This window comes from Microplitis demolitor, chromosome 9 (genome assembly GCF_026212275.2).
Source record: "Microplitis demolitor isolate Queensland-Clemson2020A chromosome 9, iyMicDemo2.1a, whole genome shotgun sequence".
In the NCBI taxonomy this organism is placed as follows: domain Eukaryota; kingdom Metazoa; phylum Arthropoda; class Insecta; order Hymenoptera; family Braconidae; genus Microplitis; species Microplitis demolitor.
Genome location: NC_068553.1, coordinates 8,133,058 through 8,152,393, shown reverse-complemented (window position 1 = coordinate 8,152,393; position 19,336 = coordinate 8,133,058). Strand labels below are relative to the sequence as shown.

The 19,336-nt window shown below is 29.2% G+C and overlaps 1 protein-coding gene across 2 annotated transcripts in view; it reads left to right on the top strand.

Annotated features, from left to right (window-relative positions):
• The window catches only part of LOC103576289 (outer dense fiber protein 3), a 182,662-nt gene that overhangs the window by 104,131 nt on the left and 59,195 nt on the right, over nt 1-19,336 (top strand). The window contains exons 6-7 of one of the 2 annotated variants that reach the window (XM_014440119.2): nt 8,605-8,864; nt 8,927-9,194. The exons of the other annotated variant lie outside the window; for it this stretch is intronic. Of the exons in view, the coding sequence (XP_014295605.1) occupies nt 8,605-8,864; nt 8,927-9,019 (353 nt within the window). The 3' untranslated portion in view covers nt 9,020-9,194. Of the gene's footprint in view, nt 1-8,604; nt 8,865-8,926; nt 9,195-19,336 lie in introns of those variants that run through there. 2 annotated transcript variants of the gene reach the window in all.

The following is a 19,336-nucleotide window of genomic DNA, read 5'->3' as shown; positions in this document are numbered from 1 at the left end:
TCAGCTTTAATTTGCATTTTTTTCGAGTTTCGTACGATCACTTGTCGCTGAGATATCAGCCTTCAAACAAAAAATAATCCTTTTAGGTTTCATCATCGATATTTCAGGTACTCATGATCGCACAGTAAATTGAAGGGCGGCATAAAAAACTTAAATAAATTCCCTACAAGACCCTCCCATCATTTTTTCAAAAAAAAAAAAAAAATGTTTTTGTTTTTAACATCCATTAGAAGTAAGTACAAAAAAATGACTTTTTTTGGTTTTTTAGTAAATCGACCGCTACTCTGTAAATATCGATGAAAAGACTAATGTTGCCAGGGACTTTTGTAGGTCAATGTACCCCTAATAACCGTGCGAATTTTCAAATTGATCTATCGAGCCGTTTTTGGGGTGGATTGATCAAAGTTTTGCAAAACAATTAAAGGAACAAGTTTTGTTCCTTTAATTGTGTAATCATAATCAAAATGAAAAAATCATTTTTTTCCGACTTTTCGTAAATTTTTGCATTGGCTACTCACCAAATGCAAGGAAATGACAAAAAAAGAAAAAAAATCTCAAAAAAAGTCAAAGGAAAAAAAAATTGCAACTTGTTTTTTTTGTGTTCGAAATTTTTTTTTTTTGAGATTTTTTGAAAACTTTTTTTTTTGATGATTTGAACGTCTCATCAACATCTTAAAGAAGTCTTTAAGAAGTTCTCAGGATGTCGAATGAGCCACCTAGCGAACTCAGTAAGACGTCATTTAAAAGAGTGCTGAAAGAGTTCTTTTTTCTGACTTCGTGAATAAGACTTCATTATGAATTTACCATGACGTCTTCAAGAAGCTCCTAATTTTGACTCCATAAAGAAGTTTAAAGAAGAATACATTTAGATGTTGAGAAAACTGACGTCTTATTTAGGGAGTCTTCAAGAACTCTTAATTAAGAGTTCTTAAAAATGACACTTTTGAGAAGTCATCTGGAATTCTTGATGACTCCATCAAAAAGACGTCGTAAAGCAATCATTCCGACTTTAATGTTGTCTGGGTAAACAGAATCAGCCCGGGGACAAGCCAGGGGAGAGATGTTTTCTGACTTTGAGATGCAATTGTGACTAAATTAAATAAAATTAAGAAATAAATTTAAGTGACCACTTACATGAGCACAAGTTTTAAAAGATAATTACATTTTTTTAAATAAATTTTTTAAAAAAAGATGATTTTTCACCGTGGACGTCGAATTTACGTCTTAACTGAGAATGACCCATATACAGGTATAAGAATCAATCGAATTTTTTAAGCAAGGCTAGTGCGTATATATATACATATATATACATATATATTAGGGTGCTCCAAAAAAATCGATATTTTTTTTTTCTGTCGGCTGTTGTAAAAAAAGTTTCTAGACATCGAAACAAAAATCCTGTCAAAAGGATGATTTTTTATTTCAATTTTAAAAGGTGGCGCTCGCTCTTCGAAAGTTCTCATGCTAATAGCATGGGAATTTTACTTTTTTTATAAAAAAATCTCATAACTTCAATTGACAGTGAGGAAAAAATTCAAATCCTGGATATATTTGTAGGAAATTTTATGCTCTACAAAATTGTTGATGAGCTCATAAGCTCTAAAATGTACGATTCAAAAGTTACAGTTATTTGAAGTGGTTAATTTTTTAAAAATTAATTGTATGTTTGTGATCATGTTTTTAACACAATCTTCACATAAATTGATTCTAGAAAAAGTGAGAAATATAATAATATTATAATAAATATGTTAAAATAATAATTCTGATCGTAGCTGAGTTTTATTCAAAGTAAATTTAGTAAAAACTTTTAATACTTTATGTTACACAAGCAGAAAATAATAATTTCCATGAAAAAGTATTTATTAAACATATTAATTAATCATTGAGTACAAAATTTATATTGATGTTTTTGAAGTCATTCTGTGATACATGAAATTCGTTACAAAGCCTTTGTTTGATACTTTTTATGAGAGTAGCAGTTTTGGTGTAAATACCGTTTGAACGAGGATTGTCAGAAACTCATCAACTTTAAATATCTGTAACTTTTGAACCGTATGTTTTAGAGCTTATGAACTCATGAACAATTTTGTAGAGCATAAAATTTCCTGTAAATATATCCAGAATTCGAATTTTTTCCTTCATGTAAATTGAAGTTATGAGATTTTTTATAAAAAAGTAAAATTCCCATGCTTTTAGCATAGGAAAATTCGAAGAGCGAGCGCCACCTTTTAAACTTGAACTAAAAAATCATCCTTTTGACAGGATTTTTTTTTCAATGTATAGAAACTTTTTTTACAACAGCCGAAAGAAAAAAAAAATACCGATTTTTTTTGGAGCACCCTAATATATATATATATATATATATATATATATATATATATATATATATATATATATATATATATATATGGGGCGTTCCACGCCAAATCGGACACCGATCAGCCATGCTTATAATGAGATAACGATGGGATCTATTTTCATTCGATTTTTTAAATTTCACATTCCAATTTTTTTTACGAAAAATGTGTAAATAAAATATCATGCTCAGGATTTACTATTAATAATTATCTGACACACAATTGTCATCAAAATTTTCAAATTTTATTTCCCCAGAAAAATTATTAAACGTGGAAGGGAATAGATGTTAATCCCTGATTAAACAACTGAATTCGATCGAATTAAACAGAATTAAATTTTTAATTCTATTCAATTCAGATTGATTCTATTAATTCGCTACCTAACTTAAAAATGAATTCTGTCTAATTCAGTAGGAAAACCAGAATTTGTCCAAATTAAAATGAATTTAAATAATTCTATGTGGTTTAATTCTGATTAATTCGAAAATAATTCACCAATTTCTGGTTCTGAATCCGAATTAAACTGAATGAAAACAAATTTGAAATTTTTAAATCAGTTTTATTCTGTTTCATTCAAATTCAAATTTTCAATTTAGTTGAATTCTGTTTTGCAGAGTTCGACAGAATATAACAGAATTAAAATTTTTAATTTGGTTGAATTCAGTTGTTTGATCAGGGAATTAATAATAATTTTTCTGTGGAAATAAAATTTAAAAATTTTGATGATTATTGTGTGTCACATAATTATTAATAGTCAATCCTGAGCATGATTGTTTTTTACACATTTTTCTTAAAAAAAACTGGAATGTGAAATTTAAAAAATCGAATGAAAATAGATCCCATCGTTATCTCATCATGAGCATGGCTGAAAAAGTTGTAGAAGAGGTGACAGTTTGCTGTGAAAAATTATGAGGAAAATCGATCAGTACGTGTTTTTTGTAAATTGACAATTTATACTTAAAATTTAAAATTTCAATAGTAGCGTGGTTCAAAATTATTTTTTTATTTTTTACTGAAAAGATGTCTAAAAACAAACATATTTTATTTCTATGAAAATTTTATTTAAACCACTTTTCGCGAAATTGTAGGCATTTGAATAAAAAATCTCTATATTTTTCATAATTTAATATCTCGAAAACGCTTGGAGGAAAAAATTTGAAAAAAGTCATGAGGGCCTCTTTCAACCTATTCGCTCTGAGTGAAGCCATGGTAGGGGAAATCAAATTGACTGAAGCGTTTGCAGTGGTTACTTTCGGAGTTACGGGAGGCTATGATTACTGAAATTGTAAGCAAGCACACGTGAAAGTATTTATTTTGTTATTATTTAATTATTTATTTTTCATTTTGATTTTTTTCTTAGTATCATATTTTGACTTTGATATGAATTTCAAACAACTTAACCTAAATGCTTACTGCAATCTTTTTTATTTTTTATCATTATACTTACTTATTGATGATTCGTTTAGCTAAAAAACAAAACTGCAATTACTATAAAACTGTCACATATTTTTTACAACTTTTTTTTTACTATTATTTATAATATTTATTTATTTTTATGTTTCTTGCTATTGACATACGTATAAAAACATACTCTGACAGCCTCCCGTAGTTCATATTTTGTCTGGCGCTGCAGTCAAACTCATAGCGAATACTAAAAGATAAAAAAGTTTCAAAAAAATCCGAGATGCAAAAGTTAAATGGTATCCGATTTGGCGTGGAACGCCCCATATATATTAGGGTACTTCATTTCAGAGCAACATTTATTTTATTGTCCCACCTGAAAATCTTGTAGTCGGTGGAAAAACAAAAATTCTGAGCCGCTTGGCAGCTCTTAATTTCGATTTTAACCCGTTGCTAATCCATTTTGTATTTTTCCCATTTAAATAACATTGAAAAATAATTTTTTATAACTTTTTCTTTTCGCTCACCGTATTAATATTTTTTTTTGCATTTTGAGATACGAGCTTTTGTAGAGGACTAAATTGGCTACAAAAAAAGTCCTTTGAATCGAGTCCGTAACTCAATTAGATTTCTACACAAATCGCTTCTAGATTAAAATTTCGTAAAAATAACACTAAATCTTATCTCGCGCCCAAACTATTGATAATTGTTAAAAAAATGTCAGAAACACTTTTGTAGAAAATGTTATGCCCTGCAATTTTCGTAATCAAACGATTTGTCGTAACACTGATTAAGAAAAATGATTTAAAACCATTCGAATTAACTAATACATAGATTAGGGTGCTTATTTCAAAACGAACATTATTTTTTTTTAGTGCCCTGCTTAAAAAATCCGATAGATTCTCATAAAAAAATTTTTATGAGAATGAATCGGCAAAGTGTCCCATCGAAAAATGATAGTCCATATTGGAACCTATGAGAATATATTCAAATCCGAGCATAATCCGATAAAAACTTACCAAACCTTTGAACTTACGTCTCATTCATTCTTATATAAAGTTTGTTGTACATGTTCACATTTTTATCGGAATGAATAGGAATGGGTCATACTTACATTTCATAAGAGAATCAATTGGAAATGTACACGTCTTGTTTCTTGTTGTTATATGAGAATGAATGGGGAAATAATTTTATTATTTTTACGTAAATTTGCTGGCGATATTCTTATGGGAATCTATAAGAAAATAATTTGCAATGCGTCAATTTCTTATAAGATTCTATGGGTACAAGTTTAAACCACTCTTACCGCTGTATGAGAATGAATGGGAAAATAATTTTATTATTTTCTCATAGAATCCAATTATTAGCAACAGAATAATTTTCTCATATGTTCTTATTAAAACAGAAATTTCGTCAATTTTATTATTTTCTCATAGATTCCTGTTGTTAACGACGAAATCATTTCCTTATACTTTCTCATGCGAACAATAATTTTGTAAATTTTATTATTTTCTTATAGAATCCTATCATTACTGATGAAATTGTTTCCTCATATGTTCTTATTGAGACGGAATTCTTATAGATTCCTATAAATCTCGTGAATGTTTTACCTCATCCAACCTTATAAAAACTCATTTTTCATAAACATTTTTATTTTTCGATAAATTCTTATAAAGAATTTCTTATCAGAATCTATGAGAAAATAACTTTTTTAAATAACTCCCATTCAATCTCATAAAATTCAGTGAGTTCTATGAGAAGACGTCTCCCGCTTCCTATAGAACTTATTCATTCTCATAAAATTTCTATGAGAATTTATAAGAAGCTATCGGATCTTATGAGATTTTTTAAGCAGGGTGGTCACAAGAAAATTTTGTTGTTTATATTGGAAAAAAATTTCCTGAAAATTTCAGCCCTCAATTTTGATTTTAAGTACTTCCTCTCGAGCATCGAAGTTTTCCTACATGGAAAGAAATTTCCTTTAAAAATTACCGTTAAATTTACTGTAATCGTGGGACAAATGGCACAATCTAATCATTTGTCGGTAAGTCAGATAATTTTTAACTTTTTTTCAACAAATTTTACTGTAGTCTACTGTAAATTTTATTCGGTTTTCGGTAAATTTTATGAAGTTTACCACAAAATAAATGAATATTTTTCTAATTTTTATTTCAAAAATGGTAATAAATAAAAGCACTGCATTATGTCCCACGATTACAGTGAATTTAACGGTAACTTTTAAAGAAAATTTCTTTCAGTGTATTTAAAAAGCATGTAAATCGAATAACTTTTTTTTTTAAATTACTATAACTGAGCCTGATTTTAAGCTATTGTTTTGAAACCAATTTTTATTTGTAGATTATTTGTTGCTTTTTAAAAGTATATAAAACGGTTTCGCTATAATTCGATCTATGTCGATTATATCAGCTCCAAAAGTCAATTTTTTACTTTTTTTATTTATCTTGATAATTGTGAAGGAACGGCTCATCTTACGAAAAATATGCATAGAAACAATATTTCAGAAAATTTTGTCTTCTAAAAAATTGCTCATAACACTTATATTGCTAAAATGCACTGTTCATGAGATTCATGCATTTTAACATTTTAGCAAAAAAGATTAGTACTACAGTAAGCTCACAATTTTTCTTGTGTCCGCTAAAAAAAAATAATGTTCGTTTCAAAAGAAGCACCCTAATATAGATATACACTTAGCATGGATTAAATAAATTTTTTAAATAAGGGAACTCTTCAAGTTTAGTAACTGCAGCCTTTTAAAATATAAAATCGGGGAAAAGTTTATTTTTTACGTCTCCAAAAACTATTTTTTATTTATTTATATTTTTACTTGTATCACTCATCGTGTTTTACAAGGCACTTAGCGTTCTCCATTTTTTTATCTCTACATTCGAATTCTTCCTTGTTACTCTGCATATTTATTTTTCATCCCAATATATTATCGCTACTTTGACTTTTCACCTCTTAATTTTTGCGACTGTGGCCTGACTTGTGCTTATGACTGTACTGCATCATTACGGTGATGCCCTGCTACCTCCCATGTGCAATGGAGGTGTAGTCGCGTAGGAAAACCACAGAGAAAACCTAGCCAGTACAGTTTTCGGTTTGAGTGAAGCTCCAGGTGTCGATAAAATTCCCATTTTACCGATCACTGGATCTTCATCCCGCGCCTAACGGTCGAAGACCTTTGTTCGATCCCAACGCGTGGCTAAACGGTCACCCAGCCAAGTAGTAATCCTGCTTGATGCTACTTAACTTCGGTGATTGCCCGAGCCACGTGCGTGCCGAATGGCTGCCTCAGCCGCTTATCTCCAAAAACTAATTTCATACAAATACGTGAAAAAGTCGAACCGAAGAATTGTATATCATTGGACTCACTAAAATCTAATCGCAGTAAAATTTTTTAAACCAGTAAATCTACAGCTAGTACTGGTTTTGCAAGTCTCGAATATTTAGGATACTTTTTTTAAACTATCTAAATAACATGATTATTTATGCTAGATCTAAAATCCATGCACAACTTATGACTGACTTACGTAGTATCTGTATTTATATCAAATTTTGATATAATAAATATGGCTTACTTCTGTAATTTGTATTATAATTACAGTTTTATTAAAATCTTGATAAAGTCAACAACCGATTATTTACAAGTACTTTTCAATTTTTTTAGTGAAAAATATAATTAGATGCATGACTTTGAAATTAATTTGAATTAAAAAATATTACAAATGAATTTAGAGAACTGTAAAAAAAAAAAAAAATTTAGACATGACCTTTACGACTAACATAAATATTCTAACTCTTGTCTATTTAAAATTAACAAAACCAGTGCTAGCTGTAGATTTACTGGTTTAAAAAATTGTACGGCCATCAGATTTTAGTGAGTCTGATGATATACAATTTTTCGGTTTGACTTTTTCACGTAGACCTATTAAATTAGTTTTTGGAGACGTAAAAAAATAAATTTTTCCCCGATTTTATATTTTAAGAGGTTGTAGTTACTAAACTTTGAGAGTTACGACGAATTGCTTAATTACAAAAATTGTAGGTGAAGCGGTTGAAGACAAGAAACGAAAAGACATGTAATAGCGGCGTCTTCTTCCTTCGTTGCCACTTGGTGATGACGTGAGCATGGCTGCACTAGGAAATTTTCCCATTGGCTTAAAAGCGCACCAACGGGTAGTAGTTAGCCGCCAATTTCTCTGATTGGCCAACTAGTAGCGAGACTCTCATGCCGGCTTGACACAATCATGAGTAAGAAATTGTATGTACCGAGCCCAAATAACGAGTGACCCGGCACTATTCTGACCTTGAAGTCAGTAGCGAGTTCGGCAATTCCCGGACGTAGCGAAAGTACACGAAGCTTTTCAAAATGATTAAGCTCGTGACTGAACACAAGTTAAGATATTTTTCCACGGACCACCGTTTTTTGCAATTTCTAAGGAATACAATGCTGTTTGCAAACTCCGATAATTTTCCAGAAATATATAAAATTTTATTTCTGTTATTGTCATTAATAAGTTCAATTAATTAAAAAAATATTATTCGTAAATAAAAACCTTCGCCACAAATTACTACAGGTGGTGGCCTAATAATTAAAATTGTGACTGAGCATTAGAGAACTGAAAAAAAATCTTTACAATCTATGCTTTTCAAATGGTGAAATTTTAAAAATAAATATTATGTTCTAAAAATTAAAATTAAAGGCTTAACTTTCGAAAGAATTTTCTTTCAATGCATGCAATAAGATTCTACAGGGTGAGGGAAAAAAAAACTTTAACGCAAAGAAATTTCTCTTCTATACATAGATAAATCTTTTGATAAACAGCTCCAAATGTGTACACAATACCATCGGCTTTTGGCGCAACTAAGGAAGGTAACAAAAAAGCTGCACCAGCATACTCGATTGCCAGCAGACAAAAAGTATTCACAGATGATCGAATATTAGTACCTGGACCTGGAACTTATGAAGCAATCGATCCAGATATTGTGAGAAGTAAAAGTGCAGCTTACAGTATAAGTGGTCGTTATCAACTACCAACTGATCAATCTAAAATTCCTGCACCTGGAGTTTATTGTCCTGAAAAAGTATGAATTATTTTATAATACAATTCTTTTCAATATTTTTAATAATAAACAATTTTTTTTAGGTATTTTTGAATTTTCAACCAGCTCATACATTTGGAATAAAACATTCGCCATACATTTGCAATCTCAAAGATGCAGACAATCAATTCTATTGAATCACAATCAATTCTATTGAATCACAATCAATTTCTACTTGTTTAAACATAATGGAATTATTTTTTAACATTGTTGACGAAATATATTTTAAATAGCTTCCCTAAAAAAATTAACAAAATGAAGTAACTACATTGAAATAATAGAGTAGGAAAATATTGTACTGTATATCCACTATTAAATGCCTGAAACAAATTTAAAGAAAAAAATTGTGAGTCATATCTACGTAAATTCACAGTAGAAGTGAAACTTTTTTAGCAGTTTGAGTTAATCTTCTAGTATTGTAATTTATAATTATCTTATATGTGTTACGTCCTGGAGTCGTGTCGGCTTGTGAACTGCCGGCGCGATTTATTTCGAGTCAAAAGAATAATACAATTAAATTAAATCGGGAGTTTACTTGCGTGTAATAAACCGTACAATTACAATTTCTGATTGGTTGAGAGAGTGATGCATTGGGCATCGGCTTTTTATATCATTACGCGAACCAACACCCTAGAGAAAAGTGGGATAAGGTATTAAGGGCCTTACTCCCAAAAGGGGGAGCTTGTTATCATCGTTCGACACTAGTAGTGGTATTGACACTATAGCGGACCCCACTGCAAAGTGGAGGGGGATATCGCGTGGCGGTGGGAGCTAGCGTGGCATGAGCTGTCCCCACTCTCGTAGATTTAAATTTAAATTTAAATAATATAGTAATAATAATAATAATAATAATAATAATAATAATAATAATAATAATAATAATAATAATAATAATAATAATAATAATAATAATAATAATAATAATAATAATAATAATAATAATAATAATAATAATAATAATAATAATAATAATAATAATAATAATAATAATAATAATAATAATAATAATAATAATAATAATAATAATAATAATAATAATAATAATAATAATAATAATAATAATAATAATAATAATAATAATAATAATAATAATAATAATAATAATAATAATAATAATAATAATAATAATAATAATAATAATAATAATAATAATAATAATAATAATAATAATAATAATAATAATAATAATAATAATAATAATAATAATAATAATAATAATAATAATAATAATAATAATAATAATAATAATAATAATAATAATAATAATAATAATAATAATAATAATAATAATAATAATAATAATAATAATAATAATAATAATAATAATAATAATAATAATAATAATAATAATAATAATAATAATAATAATAATAATAATAATAATAATAATAATAATAATAATAATAATAATAATAATAATAATAATAATAATAATAATAATAATAATAATAATAATAATAATAATAATAATAATAATAATAATAATAATAATAATAATAATAATAATAATAATAATAATAATAATAATAATAATAATAATAATAATAATAATAATAATAATAATAATAATAATAATAATAATAATAATAATAATAATAATAATAATAATAATAATAATAATAATAATAATAATAATAATAATAATAATAATAATAATAATAATAATAATAATAATAATAATAATAATAATAATAATAATAATAATAATAATAATAATAATAATAATAATAATAATAATAATAATAATAATAATAATAATAATAATAATAATAATAATAATAATAATAATAATAATAATAATAATAATAATAATAATAATAATAATAATAATAATAATAATAATAATAATAATAATAATAATAATAATAATAATAATAATAATAATAATAATAATAATAATAATAATAATAATAATAATAATAATAATAATAATAATAATAATAATAATAATAATAATAATAATAATAATAATAATAATAATAATAATAATAATAATAATAATAATAATAATAATAATAATAATAATAATAATAATAATAATAATAATAATAATAATAATAATAATAATAATAATAATAATAATAATAATAATAATAATAATAATAATAATAATAATAATAATAATAATAATAATAATAATAATAATAATAATAATAATAATAATAATAATAATAATAATAATAATAATAATAATAATAATAATAATAATAATAATAATAATAATAATAATAATAATAATAATAATAATAATAATAATAATAATAATAATAATAATAATAATAATAATAATAATAATAATAATAATAATAATAATAATAATAATAATAATAATAATAATAATAATAATAATAATAATAATAATAATAATAATAATAATAATAATAATAATAATAATAATAATAATAATAATAATAATAATAATAATAATAATAATAATAATAATAATAATAATAATAATAATAATAATAATAATAATAATAATAATAATAATAATAATAATAAGGAGAAATATTTCTTCTCCTGAGGCAAAGATGAGAGGGCGCATTGGGCAGCTGTCACTGAAGATTGATGATCTCCGGAAACATGTCTCCCGCATTCAGTGTGTGATTGAGTATGTAAATGCACGTAAAGCATTTACATCTAAAGTCCGCCGCATTGCGGCTGGACTACGCTATCAGCATCACACACTGAATAAGGAGAATCTTCTTAATATCAAAGAAGGTTCCCTTAATAGGTTGCGGGCTCTAGTGACTGCTAAAAAGTCACTAGAGAAAAAGCTGAAGCGGCTTACCGATAACTCTTTGTTTCGGTTAAGTCCTTCACGCTTTCTGACACCTAAGACATCTGTTTCTGGCGATTCCCCATCCATCGAGCAAGTAGAAGCTTTCTGGTCCGAGTTGTATGGTGATCAACTGAACGTGAATCGTGACACTCCAGCTCTCAACGACTTCGAAGCATTTTGTCGACAACAGCGCAACGACAATGCTGATGAAGAGAGCCCCGAAGTTAGCGTGGAAGAAGTTCGTTCAGCTCTGAACAATGGTAAGAACTGGGCTGCTCCGGGTCCAGATGGCATTAACCTGTTTTGGTGGAAGAAATTAACTTCTACCCATAGTCATCTGGCCCGGATTTTTACAGCGTTCATCAGAGCTAATGAACCAATTCCATGCTGGCTTGTAGAAGGGCGAACCGTGCTCATCCCAAAGAAAGGAGACTTGTCTGACCCGAAAAACTACAGGCCTATCACCTGTTTGAATGCGGTTTATAAGATTTTCACCAAAATCTTGAATAATCGCATTCTGCAGAAGATAGACCCTGTATGGCAGCAGATATACGAACAACGTGGCAGTAAAAGAGGCCTGTCAGGTTGCAAAGAGAATCTGTTAGTGGATCGTTGTGTCATTCAAGACGCGATCTGCTATCAGCGCAACCTGTCAATGGCCTGGATTGACTACCGCAAGGCATTTGACTCAACATCTCATGAGCTTATTCTCTTTTTGCTCAAATGCCTTGGGGTCAATCACGATACAGTGGGATGCATTCGGCGTACGATGCAGCTTTGGCGAACACGGTTCCACATTTCATGTGGCAACGACAAACGTGTAACCGAAGCTGTACAGTACAAACGAGGAGTCTTTCAGGGAGATTCTCTGAGCCCTCTGCTGTTTTGTATCTCACTGCTGCCAATATCTGTTTCACTACGCCGCACCCGTGGATACTCAGTGGGTCCACCAAATGATCGAAAGTATTCGATCACCCACTTACTCTACATGGATGATCTGAAGGTGTATGCTTCTGATGAGGAACACCTTCAGACAGCCTTGCATATCGTAGGGGAGTATACCCGGGATGTTGGCATGGCTTTTGGGTTGGACAAGTGCGCGGTCGTTAATCTGGTGAAGGGTAAGTGTTCTGATGTGCGTGAGGATATCGAGTTAGTAGATGGGAGCGTCATTGACCATCTTGACGCCGGAGAGTCGTACAAATATCTAGGGATTGACGGGAGTCCTATGCAGGACGTCTCGAAAATCAAAACGACTCTCTGCAGCGAGTATGTGCGGAGACTCCGGAAAATCTGGTCATCAGAACTTTCCGGGAAAAACAAAGTCTCTGCAACAAACATGCTTGCTGTCCCGGTACTCCTCTACTCTTTCGGTGTTCTTAAATGGGCCCGAAAAGAGCTCAGAGATCTCGATATCAAGACACGCAAAGTCATGAATATGAATCGGAGCATGCACTCTAAATCCTCAATCACCAGATTATACCTTTCCCGGCACATCGGAGGGAGAGGTTTACAGAGCTTGGAGTGTCTACACGATCGTTTGGTTTTGGGTATAACATACGAGGTTGTCAATTTCACTGCAGATGAAAACGACTTCCTTATGCAAATTGTTCATAGTCATGAAAATAGGCATAGGGGAGCGTTTTTATATAAGGCAGCAATGTACGCAGCAAAATCCCTCGGTCTTGGAAGAGTAAACCCTCTTATCGAACTCCCTAAGGAGGAATTTAAGAGGGTCATCAGCAATGCTGAGCAACAAAAACTGCTCAGCACACATATGGACAAGTCCATGCACAGCGTGTTCTTTAAACACGTGCGTGAACATGGCTTGTCCGAGCAGCTGACGTTTTCCTTCCTTAGGTCAGCTGGCCTGATGTCCGAGACCGAAGGATATATTTTTGCCTGCCAAGATGGTGTAATCAATACTCTTGAATACCGTGCTAAGGTGTTCCAGATGTAGCTACCCGACACTTTGTGTAGGGTGTGTAAACAACATCCTGAGACGCTTATGCATCTATTGTCAGCATGCCCTGTGCTGGCAAGAAATGCATATGTCCAGCGTCACAATGCTGCTCTGCGAGTACTTTATTACCACCTAAGACATACTCACGGTATCGATAAAACACCAGTGCTGCCTTATCTGCCAGGAGATATTCCGCAAGTTGTTGAGAATGACCGTTGCCGTATTTATTGGAACGTGCCATTCGCAACAACGCGGAAAATCGATCACAATAAACCTGATATTGTGCTCTTTGATAAAACCGCTCGTGACATTTATGTCATCGAGTTCTCAGCACCTGCTGAGTATAACATCACGGTTAAAGAAGAGCACAAACACGAAATATATCAGGATCTCCTGTTTGAAATTGGCAAACTCTACCCAGGTTACCGTGTAAAGCTTGTCGTACTTATTGTTGGCGTCCTAGGAGGGATGAAACAGACTTTTGTGTCTGCACTGGCTAAAATTCCAACTTGTTCTCCGCAAGTTGAGTTTTTGGCATCGCGGATGCAAAAGGCTGTTATTCTCGGATCCCTCCGTCTCCTAAGGCAACGAAACTTGGCCTGCTGCTCATGCTGATCATCTTGTTAATGAAGCATCGCAGTAGTAATGATTTGGCGCTTAGGTGAGGCCCTCGGTAGAGTCGGACTACCGGGGATACCCCCCTGAGCATTTAACTAAAAAAAAATAATAATAATAATAATAATAATAATAATAATAATAATAATAATAATAATAATAATAATAATAATTATTATTATTATTATTATTATTATTATTATTATTATTATTATTATTAAATTTGCATACCTATTTACTCCTAAGATAGCACATATCACTCGATTTTGTAACTTTTGAAGTACATCTAGCTTATTTCAGTATAGTTAATCATTAGTGTGCCACAATAATCATAATGGGGTAAAACTATTGTATTATAAATTAGACACTTAGCATAGTTATTTACAGAATATCTTAATCTATTAATCACATTAATTTTTTTAGCAATCTTACGACTCACATACATAGCATTGCTACTAAAATTTAGATTATCATCTATCATGATACTCAAATATTTGGTTTCACGAACATATTTCAACTCACTACCATTAATTAACAATTTACATTTATTTCTTATATCTTTTAGTCGTTGATCATGAATAATCATGTATACCGTTTTTTTCACATTAATTTTTAGTTGATGTTTACTTAACCATTCCGACAATAGTCCGAGACTATTATTTAATTTACTTTCAATTATCTTAATATTATTGCTACTGACTGCCAACCTCATATCGTCTGCAAACAACTTGCAGTCAATGCCTGACTGATTAAAAATATTTATTATTTTATTTATATAAATAATAAACAGTAAAGGACCTAATTTCGACCCTTGAGGCACTCTAAACTTAACTTCACTTTCGTGTGATATCGTATTCTTAAATTTAACTTTTTGCCTTCTCTTAAATAAATAAGACTTGAACCATTCAAGTACCACACCACCTATAACCAACTCATATAATATTAATATAAAAGTATCACGATTGATAGTCTCGAACGCACGTGCGAAATCGACGAATACAACCCCAATGAACAAACCTTTATCCAAATCTTTTCTCCAGTTTATAATAGAAGACTGTAAAGCTGTTTCGCATGAGTGGTTTCTTCTAAATCCCGACTGCTCTGGGTTAATAATGTTGTTAACATCAATAAATTTACTAAGCTGTATTTTGACTATATGTTCTAGGATCTGTTCGTATAACGGTAGCGTGTTAATCGGCCTCAGGTCCTCTACTTTAACACTTCCTGCAACTTTTTGTATGGGTGTTATTGTGGAAATTTTCTAATTTTCTGGCACTATACCAAACTTGAGGGAGTTCTTTATCATGTATAAAATAATATCACTTTTCGTCTTCCATATAAGTTTAACAAGTCGCCCATTAACCTCATTCTTAGATCCTTTTTTACAATTAAGCCCAATGATAGCTTTATCAATTATATCATAATCAACATTTTCAAAAACTTCCCATTTACATATAATATCCTTATTTGCATTATCTGAATTACTATTTTGATTATCTATTTCACTAACTATATTCTCTATACTGCTTATAAAATATTCATTCATTTTATTTGTAATTAATTGTATATCAGCTATAGCTTCACTACCAAATTTAATTTCACATATTTCGGAATAGTTTCTTTTCTTATTTCCTAACAAATCTTTTAAAGTTTTCCACATTTTTTGAGGTTGTCTTTTGTTATTGTCAATATGATATTCATAATACTTCTTTTTATTTTCTCCTAATTCATAAACAACTTTATTGCGTAATATTTTATAATTAGTCAAATCCATCGAAAACTGTGAAATCCTAGCTATTTTAAAAGCATTATCTCTTTGTTTCGTAGTATTAATAACTTGTTCATTAATCCACGGTTTATTTTTCCAATTAAATTAAATCAGCTTACGTTTCAAGGGTGCAATCTCATTTAAAATGTCTAAAATATAATTACTTATTTGATCTATAGATAAATTAAAACTTTTTACTTTATCTAAATCATTGTCAATATTTGACATGCTAGATTGAACCTTGGGAAATTTTTTAATCAGTTCAACTTGGAAAGCCTCGTCACTAAATTTACTATAGTCTCTACAATATATATATATATATATATATCTTATTTACATTAATTACTCCCTCAATCTCTAAATAAATGATGTTATGGTCAGAGATTTTCGGCGTGGTCATGACTTTATATAGAATTTTGAAATTAGTAAAAACTAAGTCAATTATAGTTTCTGAACTCATAGTGTCGGCATATCTATATTTTGCTTTAATCCAGAAAATGACATTCTTTCTGTTAATTTTTTTGCGTAATAGTCCATTTTTAGTGTATCTATATTAAAATCGCCTAAAATTACCAATTTACCTAAATCAACTAGTTTTTCCGCCAACTCTTGTATATTATCAGAGAAAACATTTACGCTGCTACGAGGTGATTTATATACATTACAAATGATCAGTTTTTCACTATTGTCATGGATTTGTATACAATTTATCCACGATCCAATTATAAACTCATTACTATTTACAATAACTTTATATCTTATATTTTTATTTACATAAGTAACTACTCCTCCAGTTTTACTATTGTTCGAATTAGTCCTAGTCATGTTATAATTTAGAAATGCGATTTTACAATCCAATACATCATCTGTTGTGTGAGTTTCTCCTAAACATGATATATCTGGCTTCATTAAATTTAAAATCATATCAATTTCATCCTTTCTGTTCATCAACCCACAAATATTAACTGTAATAATGCTTAATTTCGATTTGTTATAATTGACGGATTCACCTATGACTGTTTGCTATTTTTCGGCATACAAAGTATTAATTTGTCTCTGATTCAATAATTTTAAATAAGAACTACAATTTCTGTCAGTTGCAGCATGGTTACAGTTAATATCTTTTAAATTATATTTATCAATAGTTTCTACACAATTGACACATCTTAGATTAACAGATTTACATTTACTGTCGTGATGGTTTTCCGAGCATCTCCGACAGACCTCTTCCTGGGAACAATTCTTAGCAATATGACCAAATTTCCAACATCTTTAACATCTAAGTATATCGACATGATTGAAAACTCTATAACTATTCCAACCAAACCGTATCCTTCCATGATTTATAATGGCTTTATGAATCTTCAAATTTGTCTGGATGATTATTGAACTATTTTTACTTGTAGAGTACTTTTTTATGACTATAATTACATTATTTATGTCTCTCTCCTTAACTTTCAACCATTCATTTTGTTGAATTAAATTAGCTATTATTTTATCATCACTTAACTTCAATATATCATCCTCCACATTAATTATTTTTATTTTAGGCAGCTTTTTTGTGATACTTCTTACTGTAAGAGCATTACCGAATCGAGTTTGAATTTCGTTGGTTAACTTGATCTTGTCACTTTCATTTTCAATATCGATAACAACATTACCATTCGATTGACTTCTAAGTTTCTTCACATTTACTCCGAGTTTGACTACATCTATATTACTTTTCAAACGATTAATTGTATCATCATTCTCTTTTGAACTATTGCTGGTTTAACTATAATTTGATATATATTTGATGCAACTGGAACCTTTTTTATGACCGAGCTATAACTAATTCTATTATTATGATTATTACTAACATTTATAGTACCACCTTCATAAGATATTTGTTGGCTTCGAGTCACTTTTAATGAATCTTTCAAATCAGAGAAATCTTTTTTAACTTCCATTGATATTTTTGATATTTCGTGCTGAAAAAATTGTTTAAGTGAATTCACTACGTCACTTATATGCCTATTAATATCCTGTTTTATCAACTCTTTAATATACTTCAGATTATTTGCATTAATTGTGTCTATTTTATTAATAATTTAATCCACGCTTGACATTCGCTCCACTAATAAGTACACGTTTAAAATTTTTTAAAAGTAAAAAAAAAATTATTTTTTACAAAAAAAAGTCAAATCGAAAAAATTCCAAGTACCTAGTATGATGCAAAATCATAACAAACATTTTCATGAAATTTAAAAAAAAAATTATATAACAAAATTTCAATGTACTTGGTGTGCGTTACTACATGTACTCAAGCAAAATTAATTTCTAATAAAATCAAACATGTTTTTTTTTTACTCTTTTGTAAGCACACCAAGTACATTGAAATTTTGTTATACAATTTTTTTTTGAAATTTTATGAAAATATTTGTTATGATTTTGCATCATACTAGGTACTTGGTATTTTTTCGATTTGACTTTTTTTTTGTAAAAAAATTATTTTTTTTTTACTTTTAAAAAATTTTAAACGTGTACTTAGCGCGACTTTATACAGAGAATCTGTTTTTGGTAGGATTTTAAGTACTTAGTATTTTTTCGATTTGATTTATTTTTTTTGTAAAAAATAATTTTTTCTTATTTGTAAAAAATTTTAAACGTGTACTTGGCGCGATGTTATACAGAGAATCTGTTTTTGGTAGGATTTGTTTTCTTTTTGTCGTGTTGATTGTAAATAGTTTTAATGCATACTATTAAAAATCGACTTCTAAACTAAACTCAAAAAATTCGTCTTAAAGTAATGCGTAGTCGTGATATATAACACATGAGGGTATACTGTTTATAGTATTATTTTTTAGAAACAATATAATAGTACTAACTAATAATTTAGTACTGCCAAACATTATAACCTACTTGATCTATTTTTATAAGACAAATAGTTGCAGTTGTTTAACGACAGTCCCCATTAAAATTAACGTCAAATATATTCATCAACGTTGGGCTTTTCTGTTAATAATTTTAAATATCAAATGGTTTAGTGGTTTGACCCCTCTTCCAGCATCTTTCATCTATTACAACTAGCAAGTGGTGCATAGTACTTATCCTCCCTCTCCTTTGACCCAAGGGTATGCTTTTCTTTTTCTTCAGAATTTCCATGGACATATGAATATACATATATATATATGTATATGCACTCGCTATTGCTTGCGCGCTTCGGTTGACACGTCGTAATGTTGGATGAGTCTTTATTTTTTATTTATTATTGACATCGACATCTTAACATTTACCGTTCAAATATTCGTAAATATACTTATTCTCTTGCACTTTTCTACGGAAAA